At 42.2% G+C, this 23167-nt stretch overlaps 1 protein-coding gene across 5 annotated transcripts in view; it reads left to right on the forward strand.

The window, feature by feature from the left end:
- F8 (coagulation factor VIII) overlaps positions 1-23167 on the forward strand; it is an 85414-nt gene that overhangs the window by 17022 nt on the left and 45225 nt on the right. For 2 of the 5 annotated variants that reach the window (XM_082207527.1, XM_082207526.1), the window contains 4 exons: positions 12753-12853; positions 15219-15341; positions 16839-17051; positions 20779-20850. In XM_082207527.1, coding sequence (XP_082063653.1) covers positions 12850-12853; positions 15219-15341; positions 16839-17051; positions 20779-20850 — 412 coding nt within the window. In that variant the 5' untranslated portion in view covers positions 12753-12849. Of the gene's footprint in view, positions 1-8150; positions 8173-8864; positions 8884-9001; positions 9355-12752; positions 12854-15218; positions 15342-16838; positions 17052-20778; positions 20851-23167 lie in introns of those variants that run through there. The other 3 variants (XM_082207529.1, XM_082207530.1, XM_082207528.1) reach the window with 3 other exon arrangements.

Genomic DNA, 23167 nt, shown 5'->3' on the forward strand with positions numbered 1-23167 from the left:
TATTAGGAAATATGACATACAAAACCGCATTGCATGCTTTGTGAAAAATGAGCATACTAGGCAAAATTGCAAACAAATGTGTGCATTAGAAGAAATGTACACTAAAATGCAGGTGAATTTTTGTGAGGGCTTTTAATTTGTTTCAAACTGACGTGGAAATGTGGAGAACTGAAGACTGGAAAAATGAGAAATGGATATGGACGGCTTTGGTCACGCTTGTTCTATCCCTTCCCTACCACATTGACTTCCACTGCTCAAAGGCCTCCTCATGTGCAGCCAGGGGTGCCAACTTGAATAAATGGGGGGGGTAAGCCCCACCCCACATCAATCACATGTTGTGGCACACAAACATGATGTGGCACACATTTGAATGACAATGCTCATCAACTTTGGAGGGACCCAGCCCCCTCAAATACTTTATTGGGGGGGGGTGAAGCCTGAAGACCCCTTAGCCTCTAGGAGTTGGCTCCTATGTGCATGGTACAGTTGCTCCTTGCCCTTGTGAGAAGAGGGAGAGGAATGAACTGCTTTGAGCTTGAAAGTTCCAGCTCCTACTTCCTAGGCAAGGAGGGCCAGGGTGTGATGGGAAACTTCAATACAATGGCAGGGCCTGTTTGTTTTGGCATCTCAAGAGAAACTTTACAGACCAAATGTGCCTAATGACTCTTGAGTGTTCCAGGCAAAGAATTTGTCATGTTATCTCTGTGCTGTAGCTAAGAGTCCCCACCCAAAAAGCTAGGGCTGACCCTGGGAAGTGGGAAAACTCTAGATGAAACAGCTTTGGGATTTTTTTCCTCCCTTGATCCGAGCATCTTTTTGGTGTTTGGTTCTGAGAGCTCTCATCGCCTTCCCTTCTGCTTTGTCTTTTGTGTTCGGGATGCTGATGGCAGCACAAGATCATTTGTAGCTTTTCAAGTAAGGCAGTATCCCTGAAGGGCTGGATTCTCAGTTTGGTTAGAGCTCTGCTTTGGTGGGAGCAGCACTGTTTGTATCGTGCAAAATTAGACTTGATATCCATATACAGATAGGTAGCCGTGTTGGTCTGCCATAGTAAAAAAAAAAAAAATCCTTCCTGTAGCACCTTAAAGACCAACTAAGTTAGTTCTTGGTATAAGCTTTCGTGTGCATGCACACTTCTTCAGATACACATCTGAAGAAGTGTGCATGCACACGAAAGCTTATACCAAGAACTAACTTAGTTGGTCTTTAAGGTGCTACAGGAAGGATTTTTTTTTTATATATCCACAGTTCCACTTGCTTGTTTTCCCAGTTGCTCCTAAATTCCGGATTTCCTTGGCCAGCCTGAGTCACCCCAAAGGAATATGATCAGCGACCTTTCTGGCCTGCCAAGTCCATTCTCTGCAGGTCAACACTTCTTGTCCTCTAATGGATGCTCAGTGTGAGCCTCCAAACATTGCAGATAACACTGGTGATAAGACAGTAATAACAGGGTTTCATTATCTGTTTCCCTTATAGTGCGACTCTTTCTTTCCTTACATAAACATGTTGGCTCTGTGGGAAAGCATGTGCCAATGATGATCCTTTTCCATCAACAGAGAAACTTAATTTTTAAAAAAAACAGTAATGGGACAAAGATACTTGCATAGATATTGTTGTCTTTGACTTCAAAGACAACAAAGCACAGCAGCAACCAGTAAGGAAGGATGGAAAATCTGATTGTTTGCTTCTAAAGGTGAATATGCCTAATTCACACTTTCTAAAGCAATATGCATTTTTTAAAATAAAATGATGTACTGTTGGTACAGTGGTGCCTTGGTTCTCAAACTTAATCTGTTCTGGAAGTCCGTTCCAAAAACAAAGCGTTCCAAAACCAAGGCGTGCTTTCCCATAGAAAGCAATGCAAAACGGATTTATCTGTTCCAGAATTTTAAAAACAACCCTTAAAACAGCAATTTAACATGAATTTTACTATCTAACGAGACCACTGATCCATAAAATGAAAGCAATAAGCAATGTACTGTACTATAAAATAAATAAGACAGCATTGTAGATGATAAAATTTAAAATTATTTTTTTTTCTTATCTGCACTTATGATAGTCATTGTTTGGATGGGGGGCTTTTATCCATTTCCACAGCCACACAGTCAATCCATCAATCAATCAATCAATCAATCAATCAGTCAATCAATCAATAGCTGAACTGGGTTTCACACAGTCACAAAAACAAATTAACTGAAAAAGCCTCAAAATAACAAAATAAAAAGCAAAAAACAAAAGCACCAAACTTAATCCGTTCTGGAAGTCCGTTTGACTTCCAAAATGTTTGAAAACCAAGGCACAACTTCTCATTGGTGGAGGCGCCCTGGAAACAATAGCCAACAGCTGCACCAGACATTAAACTTCCAAAAAACGTTCAAAAACTGGAACACTTTTCGGCATTTGGGAACCAAGGCGTTTGAGAACCAAGGTACCACCGTATTTAACTCCTGAGAAGCTATTTAGAATGCAAAAATATCCAAAATACTTGTTGGAAATGTAAAGAACATGAAGGGACATTTTACCATGCTTAGTGGACATATAAAAAAGAAGAAAAAATGGATACAGTGGTGCCTCACAAGACGAAAATAATTCGTTCCGCAAGTCTTTTCGTCTTGCGATGTTTTTCGTCTTGCGAAGCACGGTCCATCGCAACTGCGCCTCTTCAAGCGGCTTTAAAAAAAAAAGCGCAAGACGTTTCCGTCTTGCGAAGCAAGCCCATAGGGAAATTCGTCTAGCGAAGCAACACAAAACCGAAAAACCCTTTCGTCTAGCGAGTTTTTCATCTTGCGAGGCATTCGTCTTGCGGGGCACCACTGTACAAATATATTTTGATATGGAGAATTTTGAAGATGAACTTTCAACTGAAACCAGAATTCTTCCTGCTGGGACTTATGGATATACAGTTAGAAAATGACTATGAAATTTTTTCCCAATATATGATTACAGCAGCAATACTTTTATAAGCACAAATATAGAACAACTCACTGTTACCAACAATGGAGGAATGGTTACAGTGGTACCTCAGGTTGAGTACTTAATTCATTCCGGAGGTCCGTACTTAACCTGAAACTGTTCTTAACCTGAAGCACCACTTTAGCTAATGGGGCCTCCTGCTGCTGCCGCGCCACCACCGCACGGTTTCTGTTCTCATCCTGAAGCAAAGTTCTTAACCTGAAGCACTATTTCTGAGTTAGCGGAGTCTGTAACCTGAAGCATATGTAACCTGAGGTACCACTGTATTATAATTATTAGACTTAATGAAATTGATGTGCTGAATCAGAGAACAGTCACTGTTAACATTTACAAAAGATTGAAAATCTCTCTTAGACATTTTGTGTGAAAAAGAAAAAGAAATAATGACATTTGGCTTTGAAAGCTAAAGATAATGTTGGTTTATAGAGAGTAGTTGTGCTGTGTGCTATATTGGAGCAGATGACTTGAATAATGTTTTTCAATAGCTGACAAATGAAGAATAAGAAGTTATTTAGTTTCTTATTTCTCTGTCTTTTAATTCTATATTTCTCTCTCTCTTTCTATCCCTCTCTTCTCCCTTATTTTTCTCTGGATTTAATTTTAGTTGGGATAAAAAAATGATATTTGTATCTCTTTATAAAACCTAATAACATTTATTTAAATGAAAACAAAACAATATGCAATCCAAGCACATTTTGAAATGTAATTTCCTAACCTAGTAATGTGCACATTACACATACACACAACACACATACGAGGGTAAAGTGTGCATATATATTAGTAGGAAATGACATGCAAAAATGTATTAGGGAATTTTATTTTATTTTTACAGAAAAGTATATATTAGGCAAAATTACATACAATATTGTGTGCTTTAGGATAAATTCACACTAAAATGAAATATATGTTAATGAGGCTTTTTTAAAAAGCAAACTGATGTGGAAATGTAGAGCACTGAATTTAAGATTTGAAAAATAAGATCAGGTTTCAAATGCCCACTAAGCCATGTGCGGTGAACCCCCTCTTAACTACTGGCTAATTTTTGCTTTTTTTGAGAAGAAAACTCTGGTACCTGGAGACTTAGGGAAGTTAAATAGGAAAAAAATAATTTATTTTACAGAACAAAGTTGGTAAAACAAAAGATGTGTCAGGAGATAGAATACTTTCAGAAAACAGAAAACTATAAAAATGGTGAATTCACTTGATGTTACGGGTGCCTAAACAAGGTGGTAAATCCACATCTTATCTTCAGTTACTTTAGTTCATTAAACTTAATTGCATAGTTGTTACCGCTTAATACTTTGGTTCTTAAACAAGGTGGTACTTTCTGTCAGTTTCCCAGCCTTCTATAAATGAGGCTCATGAGGCTCCCCTATAGTATTACAGAGCCATGGGGGCACCACATTCCTCCAACTGGTTTGGGATGATTTTTTCCCCAGAAGATCACTTCCCTTCTGGCTGAAATGAGACCCAAGTAGGGTTTTCTCTTGTCTGTATACTTTTACAAAGACACTAATCACTGTCTTTCAAACTAAGCTCAGAGACTTCCTTCTCTGGCTACAGATATTTTCCTCAGAGTGGATTTTGCACATACACTCTGCTGAACACCAGCTGAACACCAGAACTAAAACTTTCAACTCTTTTCTCTTTTCCCCTCCCAATTTGCTGTCTCCACCCTCTACTCTGGCTAGCTGTACGTGCAGCCAATCGGAGTGAAACTAAAGCTCAGTGCATTGACGCACTGTATTACCAAACGCTAGCTGAGTTTTTCGCCACATGTCCCACCCTTCAAGATCATTGCAAAATGGGAGGTTATCTCAAACCTCTCCTGAGCAGTGGGTGAGCATACAGGTACCAGACCATTTTGCACATTTTCAAAATTGCAGTTATTTCAAAAATCACACATTGCAATATCAGTTTCCATTATTAACACCAGCAATTCAAGGCAAATCTCTGTGTTCTTGTCATTTACCCTTGGTCCACACAAAATCCGACTGTGCTGTCCAGGTTCAGTTGCTCTCCTACCCACTCCCCTCCCCGAGCGCAAACATGTCTACCCCGGGTGCCAACAACCTCAGCTTCGCTGCTGACCCCAGAACCAGGACCACAGCTTGCCCGAATTTGGGAAGGACAAAAGGGTTCTAGGAGCCTGTCAAGAGTCCTGGAGCTTCCTTTCCAGAAGCAGATGCCTCGGTTAAATGCAGCATGGGATTGAGAGCGGTGCTGGATGTTTCTCTGCACATGGTGCCAGAGCTGATGTGGTGCAAAATTGATAAGATTCATTTGGGCGCGCCAAATTGTTCTCACAGAGGAGTCCATTTTGTGAAAGATTACAGTGTGTGTCCATGTCGTCTGGCTTCAGGAGGGTGGAGCGAGGGCTCTGGGATGATGCCAGAGCCCTAGCACCTCCTTCCTCAAGTTGGAAACCTAGTAAGTGCTTGCCCATCTTTGGAAAAGAGGGAAGGCTAGAGCCCTGGCTCTTCCTTCCCAGACAAGATCCATAACTGAGAAGATTCATTTGTGAGTGACAAATCATTGGCCTCAAATGATTACCAAAGTTCATCCATATTAGCTGTCTTGCGCAGGAATGAATAAATGGAGAATGGCTTTCCTTCACTCTGCATTTATTTATTTACTTCCCTGTGCCGCAAAGCTGCTGCTTATCCCATGGAAAAAAAAGACTGATTATTTACTTCTGAATTAAAAATAATAATAAACATTGCCCAGTTATTTAAACCTTGTTCCTCCCTTTTCCCCTTTTGCGTTTCTGTATACGCATTTGTGTGTCTGTGTCTTCCACGTGTCTAATAGGGAACATTCTCTTTCATTTGATATCTATGCTACTAATTACTTCTACAGCTTGAATTTTAGAGAACATGTGCTAATTAAAAATAAAAAAATCTGTACTTTAAAATAAGAGTGCTAACAATATGTTACAGGTAAATAAATATTTATAAGTTTAGGACCTCTAAGTAATAGCAGTTGCCTGGACATTACCCCGACCGACCATACACAGTTGCATCCTTATTTCAGACATCGTGCTACATTGCGGTGTTTAGCCAGTGACATATCACGATGTCGAGGTGGCTCAAAATCGGACTTTGCACAGGACGCCATTTTGTAAACAATTTCCAAGTGCCGTCCATTTTGTGTGCCTTTGGAGAGGGAGGAGCAAGTTCCTTGAAATGATGCCAGAGCCTGGAACTGCCTTCCCCAAGCCGGAAACCTAGTAAGTGCTTGCCCATCTTTGGAAAGGAGGGACGGGCTCTAAAACCCTGCCTAGAGCTTGCGCAGTTTTCACACACACACACACACACACCCGCAGCCGGAAAAACCTCACATGATTGCAGCTTTGAACAAGTGTCTCTATGTCTGTCTCTGTGCTGGGAAAGCACAGCGCTTGGCACTGTAAGCTTTTTCTGCCTCACCTTTGCAAAGCCCCACATGTTTCTCACCAATCCTGCCTATAGCCAGCAAACCGCCCCCCCCCACTTAGAAACCACCCTGGGGTTATTTACTTCTGAGTTGAAGATAATAAATATTGCCCTGTTGTTTAAGACTCTTTCTTCCCTGTGTCTCCCATGTATCTATTAGGGACCATTTGCACACCTTTCCGTTGATATCTATGTTACTGATTACTTCTGCCGCTTTAATGTTAGAGAAGGGGTTTAATTTTAAAATGATCTCTACTATAAAATAACAGTGGTAACAATACGTTAAAGGCAAGTAAATATAAGTGTCAGACCTGTAAGTAGTAGCTGTTGTCAGGACATAACCCATTTGCCTCTACATAATTCCATCCTTATTTCAGACATGGTTCTATATTGGTATATCACAATGTTTAGCTGGTGACAAATCACGATGCTGATAACCAGACATCGTCCAGTTCTGTTGCCGCCCCTTTCCTTTGTGACCTATGTTTATTTAGGATGCTTATTTCAGTCTGCCAACTCCCATGAGCACAGAACCTCATTTATGATATAATAAATTGCATGCAGCACCTGGTTTTTTTGCTTCTTGAGGTACTTAACGCTGTTTCGAGTCCATTAGTGCTATTCTCATTTTTACATAGAGCCATACTATTTAATTCGTCCAAAAGTCTGAGGTGGTGCAAAATTGAGAAAATCCACCTGGGGGCGCCGTGGTCTCATATAGGGCACCATTTTGTAAACAATTTCAAAGTGCCGTCCATTTTATCTGGCTCCTGAGAGGGCAGAGCTCCTGGGTGCTGTCAGAGCCCTGGCACCACCTTCCCGAAGCCGGAAACCTTCCCCATCTTTGGGAAGAAGCGAAGGGCTCTAGGACCCTGTTGCCAGAGCCAGAGTTCTGGCAGTTCTCCTGCACAGTGCCCCTAATATTGAAGATCCATTTGGGGACGACAGAAACCTTATATGATTGCAACTTTGTGCAGGTGTTTCTGTGCCAGGAATAAATAAAAGGAGAGTCGGTGACCTCCACACTCCATTTATTTATTACTTAAGCCCTTTCTGCCTTGCCTCCCCAAACATGGGCATAGCGGGGGGGGGCAGTTCTCCACATCAAGTAAATCAATAAAAATACTTAACTGAGGTTCTGCCCCCTCCCAACGTGAAGCCTGCTGCCCCTAACATAAATCCTGACTACACCTATGTCTCCAAAGCCCCAATTTTTTCTGCCCCCCATTCTCAGCCAACCCCCAGCCCCCTTAGAAGCTGCCCTGGGCTTCTAAGTTAAAAATTACAATAATAAACCTTGTAGCATTATTTAAGATGTGTTCATTCCTTCTCCCCTTCTGTGTGCATGTGTGCAGTTCTGTATCTGTGTCTCCCACTTGTCTATTAGGGACCATTCTCTCACCTGTCCTTTGATATCTATGCTACTAATTATTTCTGCAGCTTGAATTTTACAGGAAGTGTGCTAATTAAAAAAATGATCTATACTATAATAAATAACACTTTCAGACTTCTAATCAGTAGCAGTTGCCCGGACATTACCCCATTCACCTCTTCATAGTTCTATCCTTTTTTCAGACATCACACTATATATTGCGGTGTTGACATATCACGATGTCAAGGTGGCCCAAAATCGGACTTTGCACAGGGCGCCATTTTGTAAACAATTTCAAACTGTCGTCCATTTTGTGTGCCTTTGGAGAGGGCGGAGCAAGTTCTTTGAAATGATGCCAGAACCTGGAACTGCCTTCTCCAAGCCGGAAGCCTAGTAAGTGCTTGCCCATCTTTGGGCAGGAGGGACGGGCCCTAGCTCTTCCTTCCCAGAGCCTGCAGTTTTCCTGCACATCATAGATATTTAGCAAGTGAAATCTCCGGATATCTCCCAGCTCTATGTTTATGTAGGGTAGCCACTTCATTCTGTCAACCTCCATGCCTTTTCAAGAAGCAGGACCTCATTTATGAACCTCATTGCATGTATGACCCACTTTTCTTGGGGTGTGTGGTATTCTTCCTGGCATACTTAATGCTGTTTCTAGTCCATTATTGCGATTCTCGTTGTTACACAGAGCTGTGTTATTACAGTCACTCAGAAATCCTAAATGCACCTCTAGCGATTGGAACCCTGGGACAAAAATGCATAATGCCTGTAAACCCCCCCCCCAGCTGGTTCCCCAGCAAGATAGAGGGCTGCGTACCCCACTTTGGGAAGGCAGGTGAGGGTTCCAGCAGCGTCCTAAAGCCCTCTGCCCCCCTTTCCCAAAGCCCTGTAAATGTTTGTTCAGCTTTGGGATGGACAGAAAGGGCTCTAGGACCCTGCAGAGCTGTGGAGCTTCCTTCCTAGAGCCAGGCGCCTTGCTTAGCTGCAGTGCAGGATCCGGCAGTTTTCCTGCACAGGGCACCCGAGCTGAGGTAGTATAAAATGAAAAGATTCATAATTGAGAAGATCTACTTGGAGACCCCAAATATTGGCCTCGCACAGGTTTGTGCCATTTTATGAAAGATTACAAAGTCTGCCCATTTTGTCTAGCTTTGAGAGGGCGGAGCTAGGGCCCTGGGAGTCCTGGCACCACCTTCCCAAAGCTGGTAAGTGCTTTCCCATCATTGGGAAGGAGGGAAGGGCTCTAGGACCCGCCAGAGCCCTGGATCTTCCTTCCCAGATCCAGAGCAGTGCCAGCAGTTTAGCATGCCAGCAGTTTTCTTGCACAGGGCACCAAGCCTGGGGTGGCAGAAAATCGAGAAGATCTGTTTGGGGGCAGAGACCCAGAATTTCCTTACAGAGCTGGAGCAGGGTGCGGAGCAGAGTTGGCACAAAATTGAGAAGATCCACTTGAGGAGAGCACCCATACTTCCTGCCAGAGCGATGCCTGCAGTTTTCCTGCACATGGCGCCAAGCCTGAAGTACCCCAAAACTGAGAAGATCAATTTCGGGGTAACAGATACTGGAAGCCTAGTAAGTGGTTGCCCAGCTTTGGGATGGAGGGAAGGACCTGCAAGCTGATATGCTGCACAAGACGTACTGAAGGCTCTGATGTCCTTTCCCTATTTTTCTTTATTCCAAGAGGTCCAGATATTGGTGTCTCATGGGCTAGCTGGTGTATTTCCAGCCTGTACTTTCTGGGAATCACTAACTATTTTCTTGTTTCCCAGAGGGCAGTACACTTCCTCTTCCTAGACACCCGGTACAATCTCTGTTCAATAATTTCAAGTATGCAGGGAGCCTCCACAGTTACTTTGTTCCTCCTGGAGTTGGTGGCTGGGTGGGAAATGGAAGCAGTACGCATGCACATTCAGTTGCCAAAGGCGTCCATGTCACCTAGGAAATTGCAGCCACAGAGATAAGAAAATTTAGTTGCCTGGTGAAGTCACTTCCTGGTTTGCATGGCAAAGCTGGGGTTTTTTCAACAGAGTCCAGGGACAGAAGCACACAGCTTTATTGAGGGAGCACCTGGTGTTGCAATTTTGCACTCTCTACAGTTTTACGCCTGCACTGCTGCTAGGAATTCCATATAATCCCTGTTTATATATTTTTAAACTCTCCAGATCTGTAAAACATTGGCTGGTTTCTCAGGCTGGCTTAGCTCTGAGCAGAGTTTGTGGGCTGATTTGTGACAGGCTCTGCCTTTCTAATAAACTCAACATTTTTGACAGAAGTTGATATTTTAGCTTTCTCTAATTTTGCACAGTGATTTCTTGTGTGTCTCTTTTCCTGGCACTGAAAACAAATTAACTTTCCCATTCTATTTTGTTTGGTTTTTGGTGTCTCAAACCTTTCTTTTCCTGAAGGTTCGTGAGAATAACAACTCTCTCATGTCCCCTTTTATCTTGTCCAGGAAATCTGCTGCTTCCATCACTGTTTGCAGCTTTTTATCCCTCAAAAACCAAATAAAGTTTGAGGGAACATGTTTAAAGAAATGCTTCAGTTCTTCAAACGTCTGAACTGTACATCCCTCAACCCATCTATTTAAGGCTCTATGTAGGAGGCAACCTTACTGGGCGTACATTTCACCAGTTTCCTTTTAATATCTCTGATTGTTTTTCTGCTCTGTTCAACAATGAGCACAAATCATATCCTCACTCTTTCCTTAAAGAGTAAACAATCTGAGGTTTCTTTATTTCTCATCTCTGAGTAAACCTCACTGAGACTGCCACATATCAATGGATGCAAATATATTGTCCTGGCTTCATCTAGAACCTCCAAATCTTTACAAGTTCTCTTAGAACTAAACAATTTCAAGTTTTGTTTTCCTAAATTCTAAATCCTGACTAGAACTTCCTCAGATGTTGCTCCTTCAGACTGAGCTTCTCCCAACTGTCCCCTTTCACTTCTAGAATTTTATGAGGGGGTGCCATTTTCTGACAAGGTTTTCCCCTCATAGAAATATAAAACACTTTATTCTACTTGCGGTTTTTTCATTTCGTATCATGACGTTACCGCCAATGGTGGTGAACCCCCTTAACTACAGGCCAAGTTTTGCTTTTTTGAAAAGAAAACCTGGAGACCTAGGGAAGTTAAAACAGGAAAAGGAGTTTACTGGGATTGATTGGAAAGGAAATTGAAAAAAAAGATAAAAACCTCTTTTTATATGCCACGACAGCAGCCAGAAATATGTTAGCTCAGAATTGGAAAACAGACATAATACCGAATATAATGGACTGGCAGGTTAAAATGATGGACTACGCAGAACTGGCCAGACTATCAGGAAAATTAAGAGATCAGGACGAGCAGGAGTTTCAAGAAAATTGGAGTAAATATTTGATGTATATAAGAAACAATTGTAAATCTTTGAAGACACTGGTAGGGTTGGAATAACTCTTACAGCGTGTAGTTGATAATAAGATATATAGAGTACGTGATATTAGAACTTTATTTGATACTTACCAAAGAAATGGAGGGAAGTCAGAGGCATGATGGAGCCTAAGTTAAATATGTAAGCTATATATGTGTAATTTATGAATGTATGTATGTGTACTGAAAATCAATAAAAAATTAATTTGCAAAAAACAACAACAGGAAAAGGAATTTATTTTACAGAACGAAGTTGGTAAGGGAAAAGAAAGATGTGTCAGGAGATAGAATTCTTTCAGGAAACAATAAGGTATAAATAGGTTAAATTCAGTGGAAGTTAAACTTCTCCTAGCTCCAATTCAGCTTCCCAATTTCTCTTTATGGGATTCTTCTCTTTCCAGAAGATCGCTCCCCCTCTGACTGAAATGAGACCTATGTCAAATGTTCTCCCACAGCTCTGTTTCTCCTGTCCCCAATTCAGCTTTGCAGCGTTCTATTGTCCTATTGTCCGTATACTGCTACAAAGACACTAGTCACCAATTTCAGAATGAAAAACCCTTTTTACCGTTGTTGTTTTTTACAACTCAGCACCCTGGTGGAATTCCGCTGCACTGCATCACCAAACTCTTTCTAAGCTTTCTGTCACAACCGTGAAACAGCCAGCTTAACAGCTTTCTAAAACAGTCACTGTGTGGGGGGGGGGGGACTGGGAAAGTTGCAGAGAAACTGATTTAATTCTTTGTATAATTCTTTACAGTGGAAGATGTTGGTCAGCGTAGGGCTTTTTATATTGTTTTTATTTATTTAAAAAAGATTGGGTTACTGTGTAAACAAACAAACAACAACAAAGACCTGGACGTTTTGCCAAATTTAAAAAATCCACCAGGACAAAAATTTTAATCCTGAAAAAGAGGGTGTGTCCTGGAAAAAGAACACATGAAGCATCGTTCCATATTAGGCAATCATGGCTTCCCCCAAAGGAATCCTAGAAAGTATTGTATGTTAAGAGTACTGAAAGTTGTTAAGAGACCCCTTATTCACCTTATGGAGCTACAGTTTTCTAAGAGTGGTTTAACAATCAGCCCGTCTTCCCAGGGAACTCTGGGAATGATAACACTGTGAGGTCTTTTAATAACTCTCAGCACCCATAACAAACTGCAGCTCCCAGGGTTATTTGAGGAAAGAAATGATTGTTAAAGTGGTATGATATTGCTTTAAATGAAGCCAGATGTGGCCACAGATAGAAATTGAGAACTTTCCCCCCCATTCAAGCAGGTTTTAATTATTTAATTATAATTATTTAATTATGCTGTTTTTAATTATTTTAATCACTGTTTTTCACTATTACTTTTTCATTATTTGGGCGGGGGGCGAGTGGGTTACTGTTGAGTGTTTATTTCCTAATTATTGTTTTCCCTTTTTTGTAAGTAGCTCTGGGTATTACTGGTGGAAGAGTTGGGCATAAATAAAAATTATATAATCTGATAGCTCAGAACTCAAAGCAAATACAGACAGTATAGATTATGTCTATTTAATTTAACCATGCCCCTTTCCTTTTCCAGGGTATTCTCCCCCACACCAACCACTCGGTACAAGAAAGCCATATATCTGGAATACACAGATTCTACCTTCACACAAACAAAACCCAAGCCTGCTTGGATGGGTAAGCAAAAGGACCTCTTTTTTGTAGAGAGAGGGACTGATTGTTAAACCACTCTGGGAGTCGTAGGATAATAGGGGTCTCCTGACAACTCTAAGCATCCTTAACAAACTACAACTCCCAGGATTCTTTGGGGGAAACCATGACTTTTTAAACTGATATAATACATTTTAAATGTACAGTGCAGATGGGGCCGGACAATGCATAAATTGGAATCAATTATTAATTCCCCAATTTAAATAAAGCACATAAAATGAACATATGAGGAATCTATTCTACACTCTCCAGTTGGAGGCATTGAATTCAATGGTGGGTGGAATTGCCAAAGGCATTTTTCCCTGGACACCCACACTCTTTCTGCCCCCAATTATTATTATTATTATTTTACCAAGCACATTAACGCTGAATGCATAAAACTTAAGTTAAGTGTTACTTGTATTATGGTGGTTTTTGACACATTCGTTTTCTTGCAAACTACTTTGTAGATCATTTAGTGAAGACGTGGGATATTTATGTTATAGCTGCATGTCTTTATTAAGTAGATTGCTTGCTAATTTAGCATAGAATGGTTGGCTTAGGTATCCCCAAAGGGAGCTACTGATTACAAGACAGGCAGTGAAATCTGTGAGTATCTGTGAGTGAAATTGAGATCTGTGAGCTGACTGTAGAGAATGTGCCCTCTCTTGGAGCTTATTATCTGTTCCCTTGTAGGAGTATCTCTTCCCACTACGTCAGCTCTGCTACCCACATATTTGCAAATACAGAAATGTCAAAAGTGTTCAGGGCTGTTTCATTCTAAGCAGTGTAAGTGCAAATGGGGCACTGCTTCACCAACCGCAGTCTGTGCTTAGCCCGCCTTTTCTGACTTAAACCAGTCCGGGGGGTGGAGGTGGGGTAACACTGCTTATCAGCTTCATTTGTTAATTCAGGTTTTCCCCATTTGTTCCGATCTACTGCTAAATAGAGAGCTTTCAATGGTAAGCAGCAGGGCAAGGCAAAACTCACTTGGACACTCGTGCCTAGAAAGTGCGGGTCCAGCAGAAAATCACTCGAACCTCTGTTTTCCAGGCACTACACAAGTGGAAGTGTGTACGAGCCTTCAGTAGGCTCATTAGCTCTGGCTCCACTTATGGTTTGGGTGCCCTGCCTTCTGTCTCACAAGTCCTAATGGGCACCAGCCGTGCTGTTTTTCTAGAAAAGGAGGTGCCTGAACTCACCATGAGCGCCTCCCTTGTTCTCTTATAATGGCAATGGCGCCCACATGAGAGGTGCCAGAACTGAGTTCTGGCAAGTTCTGGCTGGGGTGGAAAAAAAGCCCTGGCTCCATCTTCAAAGCTGACAGAGGCTGGTTCTTATTGCTCTGCTAACTCTGCCTCTGGAGTTATCAGAAAGCATAGGGTTGCCATACGCCTGGAATTTGCCGGACATAGCTGGAATATAGCAGTCAGAAATAGTGTCCAGACAGAAATAGCTGACATGCCTGGGAAAACCTTCCAATATGGCATATTGGAAGTCTATACAGTGGTGCCCCGCAAGACGAATGCCTCGCAAGACGGAAAACTCGCTAGACGAAAGAGTTTTCCGTTTTGGAGGTGCTTCGCAAAACGAATTTCCTATGGGCTTGCTTTGCAAGATGACAATGTCTTGCGAGTTCCTGCTGGTTTTTTTCCCTCCCCCCCCTTTTCTAAGCTGCTAAGCCGCTTATCAGCTGATGTGATCAGCAGATAAACTGCTAAAAGCCGCTAATAGCGCTAATCCGCTAATCCTTCAATGGGCTTGCTTTGCAAGACGAAAAAACCGCTAGACGAAGGCACCACTGTAGTTTAGTGAATTTGCAAAACAAAAAAACCTCAACTTTGGGCAAAACTAAACAAAAAAGCTCTACAACAACTTTTGTATCCGAATTTTCACTTTTTGAAATATAGCAACCCTAAGAAAGCTGTCCAGTGTCACCTCTCTGGGTGTTGTTGGCTGTTACATTAGCTTTCCTGTCCACCTCCTCCACCACCCAAATCATGGAGATGCCAACACAGGCATGAACAGACAGGGATGGTTCAACCTTGTCAGAGAAGTGCTAGGCTACTTACCCAGTCTAAGGATCAGAACCGCTTGCCGCACTGGTTGTGCCTGCCCCTTTTTGCTTATTACAGGCTTGAAGGGGTGGGGTGGGGGGCTATCATTTTTGGATCGACATCTTTACTTGTGCAGCTGTATATAGGGCACCTGCTGTGCCTTTGAACAGCATTTTGCCTATGTATCACATTGATCTGAGCATTGAACATTTTGGTAAAAACTGCAACCTGAGTTCAAATTCTTAATCGAGTGGGATCCAAGATATTAAGGTTCCCATCCTCCTTCTCCCCTACAGGTCTTCTGGGCCCTACCATCCGAGCAGAAGTTCACGACAAGGTGGTCGTAACCTTTAAGAATCTGGCTTCCCGTCCTTTCAGCATCCACGCCATAGGGGTGTCCTACTGGAAAGCTTCAGAGGGTGAGTTTGATACACACAGAGCACCATGTCCATTCATATTGCACACCCCTTTAACAGAATTTGGTATGGTCCACACATTCTAACACCCGATCCAAGGCTGCCCAATTAGCTTTGTGGCTGATGAGGGATTCAAACCTGTGTTTCTACAGCCATATCCAGATTGGGTTGTGTTTTTTTACAGATATATTCTGCAACATGGCATTGATGCAATGATTGATTCATTAGTGGTGCATTTATACTGGACCATCCAAACATCATTCATATTAGCTGATCTGCAATGCTTCCCCAGTGTTACTACATTATTGTAATGGGGAGGAGTCTTGACCTAAATCACAACAAAAGTGGGATAACTCCCCACCTCCCACCACCATCCTGGAACATTTGTTGTGTAAAAAGCTACAGGATTTCAGCTGGAAGTTACAGGAGGCTCACCAGTTGTAAACAAAGCAGTGTGACTGTCCCCAAACTATTGCAGTTGCAATCAGTGTTGTGGCAGGCACTCCAGTATTTGAAGAGTGACAGACTCCAGGGGGTTCCAGTACTTATCCAAGCTTTGTTTTCCTTGGTCATGAGAGACTGTGATGTCCTTAGGATAGCTGGTTATATTTATGCATTTATACATCCTGAGCATAGGATGGAGGAGCTCACAGCTTAGATACTCCAACAGATCTTGCTCTCCCATTAGTTTTCCAGGTGGATAACCAAAGCCATAACTTTGCATTCAGCACAGAGAGCAAGCCAAGTCTCTCTGTCTTCCAGAGCAGATGAAATAAAGACTAGCTCTTGGGCTGTTGTCCTCCTGCCTACAATATGACATGGCCAGGTGAAAGGGGCAACCCTCTCCTAGAAGAGCATTGCCACCCAGTTGTCTCTGTGGCATCCCAAACCAATCCTGTAACAGAATTGGAAGTAGGATTGGATATAATTGTCCCAGTACCATAATGAGCACAAATCATCATGAATACACAATGCAAAGGATGTCTGGACAATCCCTAAGTCATGTTCAGATCCAGTGTGCTGACCCCTGTAGTGTGAAAATTAGACCTCAGTAAAAGGCTGTCATAAATAGGGAAGGGGGATAAATTCAGTTCAGTTCATATGTTAAAGCGAACCTACCTAATTCACGCTATACATGAACTGAAACAAAGAAGCCCTCTGAAATTCACTCTTCACCAAATTTTGCAATGCAGTTTTCCGCCCAAGTAATGCATACACCAAAGTGTGCTTTAACATGTCAGTGAAATATTTTTTTAAAAAAAGTATTATAATATGGGAAATTGCTTTGCAAAAATAAGTACACTAGGCAAAATCACATGCACATATGTGTATATTGCAGGGGGGAGAATCACAATAAAGTGCTGATGATGGGGGAATGTAAACTTAAGATTGGAAAAATGAGAAACCAAAATTAAAAGATTCACCCATTCCTACCCTTAAAGGAAAGGATTGGCTCCAGCAACTGTAATGTTAACTGAAAGGTTGCTTATGTGTTTTCAGGGGCAGGTTATGATGATGCAAGCAGCAGGCCAGAGAAAGAAGATGATGCTGTGGAGCCTGGCCAGACTCAGACTTACGTGTGGGACATCTTAAAAGAGCAAGGTCCAACCGGGTCTGACCCACAGTGTTTGACTTATGCCTACTCCTCTCGTGTGGACAGTGTCAAGGACATCAACTCTGGCTTGATTGGGGCCCTGTTGGTTTGTCAGCCAGGTAAGACCAGGAGATGGAAGAGACCTTCCCATTTGTATCACTTTTTCTGAAATACTTGCAGACATTTCACAGGTGTTTATTCAACACATTTCTATAGCACTTAATTATTCACATTTCTAAGTAGCATGCATAAAAACAACTTACAGAAAATGGGAGAATCAAACACTAAATATGTATAATAAACCAAACACTTCCTTAAAATGCTTGCTGGAACAAAAATGTCTTAGTCGTGTGCCTAAAGTTCAACCAGAAAGGTGTCTGTCTAATCTCAGGTGGGAGGGAGTTCCACAGGCTTGGGCCACTACACTGAGTGCACGGCTTCTAGTAGCTACAAGCTGTGCATCTGAGCCATGGAGGACCACACCAGCTGAGACTCCCAAAAATATCTCAGTGATCAGGTCAGGATATAAGGGATCAGATATATTGGACTCATGTTGTAAAGGGCCTTATAAGCCCTTGTCTCTGCAGCCTTTACAACACTCCTAAAACATAGGCCAATATTATTATCTATATTGTTCAGAATTAGGTACAGGGCAACGAAGCTGAGAAATAGTGGCTTGCTTCATGCCAACCAATAAGTTGGTGGCTGGGATGAGATTAGTACCCAACATTGTCCAACTCATTGCTCCATGTGCTAAACGAATGTGCTATCTGGAAGACGGGAAGGAGGGGGAGGGAGAAGAAAATATCTGAGACAATGGAGAGAGTTAAAGCAACATTTCAAGAGTCCTGTTTTGTTCCGTTCTGGAAGCTACTCATTTCCTATAACACAAGGAAGGGAATTATTTTTATTGGCCCGCTGTGAGTAGAACATGGGAGCTCTTGGGAGATGCCAGCAGTGGAAGTTTCTGAAGTGCAAATGCTTTTCATGATAACCAACCTTTGCCAAACCACTTCTAAAACTACCGTATTTTTTGCTCTATAAGACTCACTTTTTCCCTCCTAAAAAGTAAGGGGAAATGTGTGTGCGTCTTATGGAGCGAATGCAGGCTGCGCAGCTATCCCAGAAGCCAGAAGAGCAAGAGGGATTGCTGCTTTCACAGCACAGCAATCCCTCTTGCTGTTCTGGCTTCTGAGATTCAGAATATTTTTTTTCTTGTTTTCCTCCTCCAAAAACTAGGTGCGTCTTGTGGTCTGGTGCGTCTTATAGAGCGAAAAATACGGTATACTACAAAAGTATGTTTTTGACCAGTGCAGGCATTATGGCTTCAGTACCAAGCCAGTTGTTGTTGTTGTTGTTGTTTTTAAAAAAAACAAAACTCACACTCCAGTACTTTGCTTAAACTCCAGCCAGTTGAAGAGTTCTGTTGACTAGCAGCTAGCTGCAGTTCTATTTAGCTCATGAACAGGACTTGTAAACAGGGGCGTTTGTACAGTATTTAGCAGGGGTGTTTGAGGGGGAGGCTCAGGTATACGTACGACCAAGAGACATGGACAGCGAGGGATGTCCTTCCAACACCAGTGCCATGCTTTTCTTCCTGCCTGAGAATGTGCAAAACTACACCTGCAGCAAGTACCTTGCTGGAAGAGACACTATAGTAATTTGAGGCCCACCTAGCCACCTATCCTTTGAGCTACTGGGAAAGATGAGGAATTTATTGACAGAGCAGTGTGTACTGTCCTGGAACAGCAGTGGAGGAAGATTGAAGATTGCAGGAGACAAACCCCTGGAGGAACATGACACACAGAAGCAGGACTGTCAGGAGCCATGCTGTGTCAGTGGAGCTGCAAGATGGATTCCATGCCCCTACTTCTGACACCAATTCTGGGCCAAAGGAGCAAGGACAGCAGTTGCAGACCTCATACCAAAGTGGCTTTGGAAGGTACAATATACAGAACAATCCTTGCCACTCCCAAGAGGAAGTGGTGGTAGGTGACTCCCTACAGAGGAGTCTGCAGCAGTGTGCAGAGGAAACAGGATGTCCCAGGAAGTGTGGTGTCTTCCAGGTGCAAAGATTCACAATGTGACAGAGAAGTTGCCAAGTCTTATAAAGCCAACTGACCACAACCACTTCCTTCTGATTCATGGGGCTACAAACAATAGTGCCACACACAGCCTTGATGTACAGCAAGGGATTATGAGACTCTGGGAAGGAAGCTGACGGGCCTTGGAGCACAGGTGGTTTTCTCATCACTCCTTCCTGTTGAAGGTTGTGGCACAGGAAGAGAGAGGAAAATGCTGGAAGTAATCGCTGGCATCACAGGTGTTGTTAGGAAATGTTTGGCTTCTTGGACCATGGTCTCTGCTTCCTTGAAGAAGGGCTTCTGGTTAGAGATAGGTTGCACCTCAGAGTGGTTGGCAAGAATGTGTTTGTTAAGAGTCTCGCAAACCTGATCAGATCTTTAAACTAAATCCTGAGGGCAGGGGGAGAAAATACAGGGGAGCACATATTATGTGGTATAATAGCTTCATTGATGCACAGGAAACTGAGATGATGCTCCAGAATTCTGCTAAAGGGCAGGAAACTGCAAGAAGGAAGCAGCTGGAGGGAATGGCTAATGATTTCAGTTGTCTCTGTACTAATGTGCAGAGTATGTGAAACAAGCAAGACGATAATATAGGAAGGCAAATATGACCTAATAGGCTTTACTGATGGCTAGTGGGATGAGGCTCATGACTGGAATTTAGAAATTAAGGGGTATAAAGGAATAGACAAAACAAGAAGGGAGGAGCAGTAAAGCATGTGTACACTTGTGAAGAAATCCATGAGAAGGAAGTACAAGATGGATGGGAGTTTCTTAAAGGTGAACCATTGAAGGCACAAATGCAGACAATTCCAACAAGTAAGAAAAGTTAGAGGTATCTAAAGAAACCAGTGTGGCTGCGTAAGGAGCTTATAGATGAACTGATATTTAAGAAGGGCATTTATAAAAAATGGAAGAAATGGGAAATCATGAAGGAAGAGTATACACAAGTAGAAGGGAAACAGTTGCAGGGGAAAGGTTAGGCGGGTCACAATTTAGAAGGATATTGAAAATGTGGAATGTGTATAGAGGAGGGCTACCAAAATGATTAGGGGTCTGGAAACCAAGCCTTATCAGGAATGGTTATGGGAGTTTGGTATGTTCAGCCTGGAAAAGAGGAGACCGAGAGGAGATATGATAGCAATATTTAAATATCAAAAGCTGTCACATGAAGATGTTTTCTCATACTTCAGAGGGTAGAACCCAAACCAACAGCTTCAAATTACAAGAAAGGAGATTCTGACACCAGGAAGAACTTTTTGAGGGTAAGAACTGTTTGACAGTGAAATGGACTCTCTCGGAAAGTGGACTCTCCTTCCTTGGAGGTTTTTAAGCAGAGGTTGGATGGCCATCTGTCATGGATGCTTTAGTTGAGTTCATGCATTGCAGGAACTAGATGACCCTAAGGGTCCCATCTAACTACAATTCCATGATTCTATAACTCAAAACCTGGATCACCCTTTGTTGATATTTTGGTCAATCATAATAAAAAAAAAAATCAAAATTAAAGTTCTAGTTTTGGCTTTGCTTGCTAGCATTACCCACCTCTTCTTCTGCTGAGCTTATTTTGTGGGTTTCTTGCTGCAAAAGGGAGGCATGGAGAGGTTTGGCAAAGAGCACCCCGGAGATTATATAATTGTCCCTGCTGTGATGTAAGTGTAGGCTCTTTATCTCTGCCCAGCCCTGCTGTATTACAGGACTGGGTACTGGAGGTTTTCTTTTTCTTTTTTAATGATTCCATTTTCAAAAATCTTGTATGCAGGGACCCTGATGAGTGAAGGAATTCAAAGCATAGTGCAAGAATTTGTGCTACTCTTTGCAGTGTTTGATGAAGGTAAGAATGGTGTGGGGAGGAAGGGGAGAAGAGGGTGGAATATTTGTCTTGCATGTGGAAGATTCCAGGTTGAATCCCTGGCATCTCCAGGTGGGGCTGGGAGAGACCCCCCTCTCTTTAACCTTGGAGAGCTGCTGCCACTCAGTGTAAGACCCTGAGTGAGTGTGAGGCAGCTTCCCATGTTACATCTTTTGTATGTTTTTCTACATCCCTGCAGGGAGGAAAAACCTTCTGTAGCTAATAGCAATTTCCTTTCTTTTGCTAAGGATGATCCTAAAACTGGTGGTGACCCTGGACACAGCTTCAAATAAACGTATTTCAAGAGCTATGTTATGGACTAGGTTGGGTCTGGGCCACATAAGCTAATAACACAATGAATTGGTGTGTCTTCAGGGTGCCAAAAAGGCTCCTTAAGAGTTTCAAGGACTGGCCAAGTGATTTGCCACTGAGATGTTATCATGCTTCAGCATGTGATAGCAATAAGGTAGAATAGTCCTAAGGCAATAGAGTAGACTATCATTTCAGATTATTGGTTGGTGGGTGTTAACACTTTTTATTGCAGCAACACTGTAAAATAATTTCAAGTAGAAAATTAGCCCAGCAGGAAGTTGACTACCTTTCTTCCTGATGCATTACTTTGTTTTTTGATTGCAAGAAACTTGGTCCTCAGGAGAACCATAACCAATATAATCCCTTACCTGGTAGACTAGATTGGTATAGTCCAGTCTGCCAGATGAATATTTCACCTATCTAATTCTGCTGCATGTGTTAGATCAGGTCTGATCCAGAGTGATATTGCCTTAGACTAAGGTTGAGGAAAGCTCAGGACATTGTCAGACTCTAACGCCCCTCAGCCCTAGCCAACATGGCCAGTAGTCAGGGTTGATGGGAACTGGAGTCTAGCAACATATTGAAGACCATGGGTTCTGCATCATTTCCATAGCCCTTTTATAATATTGATGAGAAGCTGCACAGGTTGGACTGGGGCATCTCAAAGCAATCCCAAGAGTCAGCCAGACTTCGAAGGGCCAGTTATGAAACAGGAATTAATTCAGTTACAGCAGGAGAATGAGTAAAAGAGTATAGGAAAAAATAAACTTTATTTGTTTATAGTCTCAGGATTTACCCCCATTTTTAAGTGAAAATCCTATGCCTGCCCTCAAAAGTAAGCTTCATTAGTCATTGGAACTTACTCCCAGGTCAGTATGTACAAGACTACTGACTTATTTTGCTGGGCTTTATTCAACTAAGTTTTACTCAGAGTAGACCAGCTGAAATTACTGAACCTAACTTTGGCCTGTTCTTTACTTTCAGTGGGTCTACCATTCCCACTGTGAGTAAAACTTGGTGAATACCACCCACAAAACATTTTATGACACTCTTCAATAAATTTCCAGGGTAGAAGTTTACACACACACACACACACACACACACACACACACACACACTAATTAAAAGCGAACAGCAGCTAAATAGATAAAAAAGAAGAAAGTAGGCATTTTTAAAATCCATAAAATTCAACAGAACTGATAAAGCAAGACCTACAGCCAGCTTTCCTGGTAAGCAACCCAAGCAAATGAAAACGCCCCAGCTGAAAATGACACCAGAGTTGCTGCCAAGTGAGTGAGCCTATTAGTTTTTATTGGCATGATATTGAGATTATGGGTTAATAGCTTGGGCATAGCCCAAAAAGTATCGAAATACATTAAAAACACTCAGTTAACTAAGTTTCTGTCCCCCCACAGCAGACTCCTCCCCTCAAACAAAAGCCTGCCCCCGTAGTGCCCTCTTTTAGGGGGAAATTTTACCTGTGATCTCCCCAAAAAAGCTAAACAACTTTTTGGTCCCCTCCTAACAAAAATCCTGGCTACACCCATGGTTAGTAGGATCCAGAAAAGGGCAGACAAAACGATTAAAGGGTTGGAGGAACTCTCCTGTGAGAAAATGCCTTTGTGGTTTTAGTATAGCAGGGGAAAGGCAAAAAAGAGGAGGCACAGTAGAGGTATGTAAAATAATGCACAGTGTGGAAAAAGTGGATTGGGAGATGTTTGTCTTCGTGTGTTATAACATTAGAACTAATGGGCATCCAACAAAGGACTTATCCACACTTACCTTTTGCCTCACTCTTTCCTGGCACAGGTCCGTGTTTTAAAACTCCATGTCCAAGCACGCTTCTTTTTTTGCCATGTTTGTTGTTCTTTTTTCAATAATGACTTGCAAGTTCTTTCACAGCAGCTGCCTCTGCCTATTCTGTATATTTGAAGCAGAAATTCTTGGGGATCTTGAGAAGAGTCATGCAATCTTTCTCTGTCTTTCA

Source organism: Podarcis vaucheri, assembly GCF_965113315.1.
Source record: "Podarcis vaucheri genome assembly, chromosome: Z".
NCBI lineage: Eukaryota > Metazoa > Chordata > Lepidosauria > Squamata > Lacertidae > Podarcis > Podarcis vaucheri.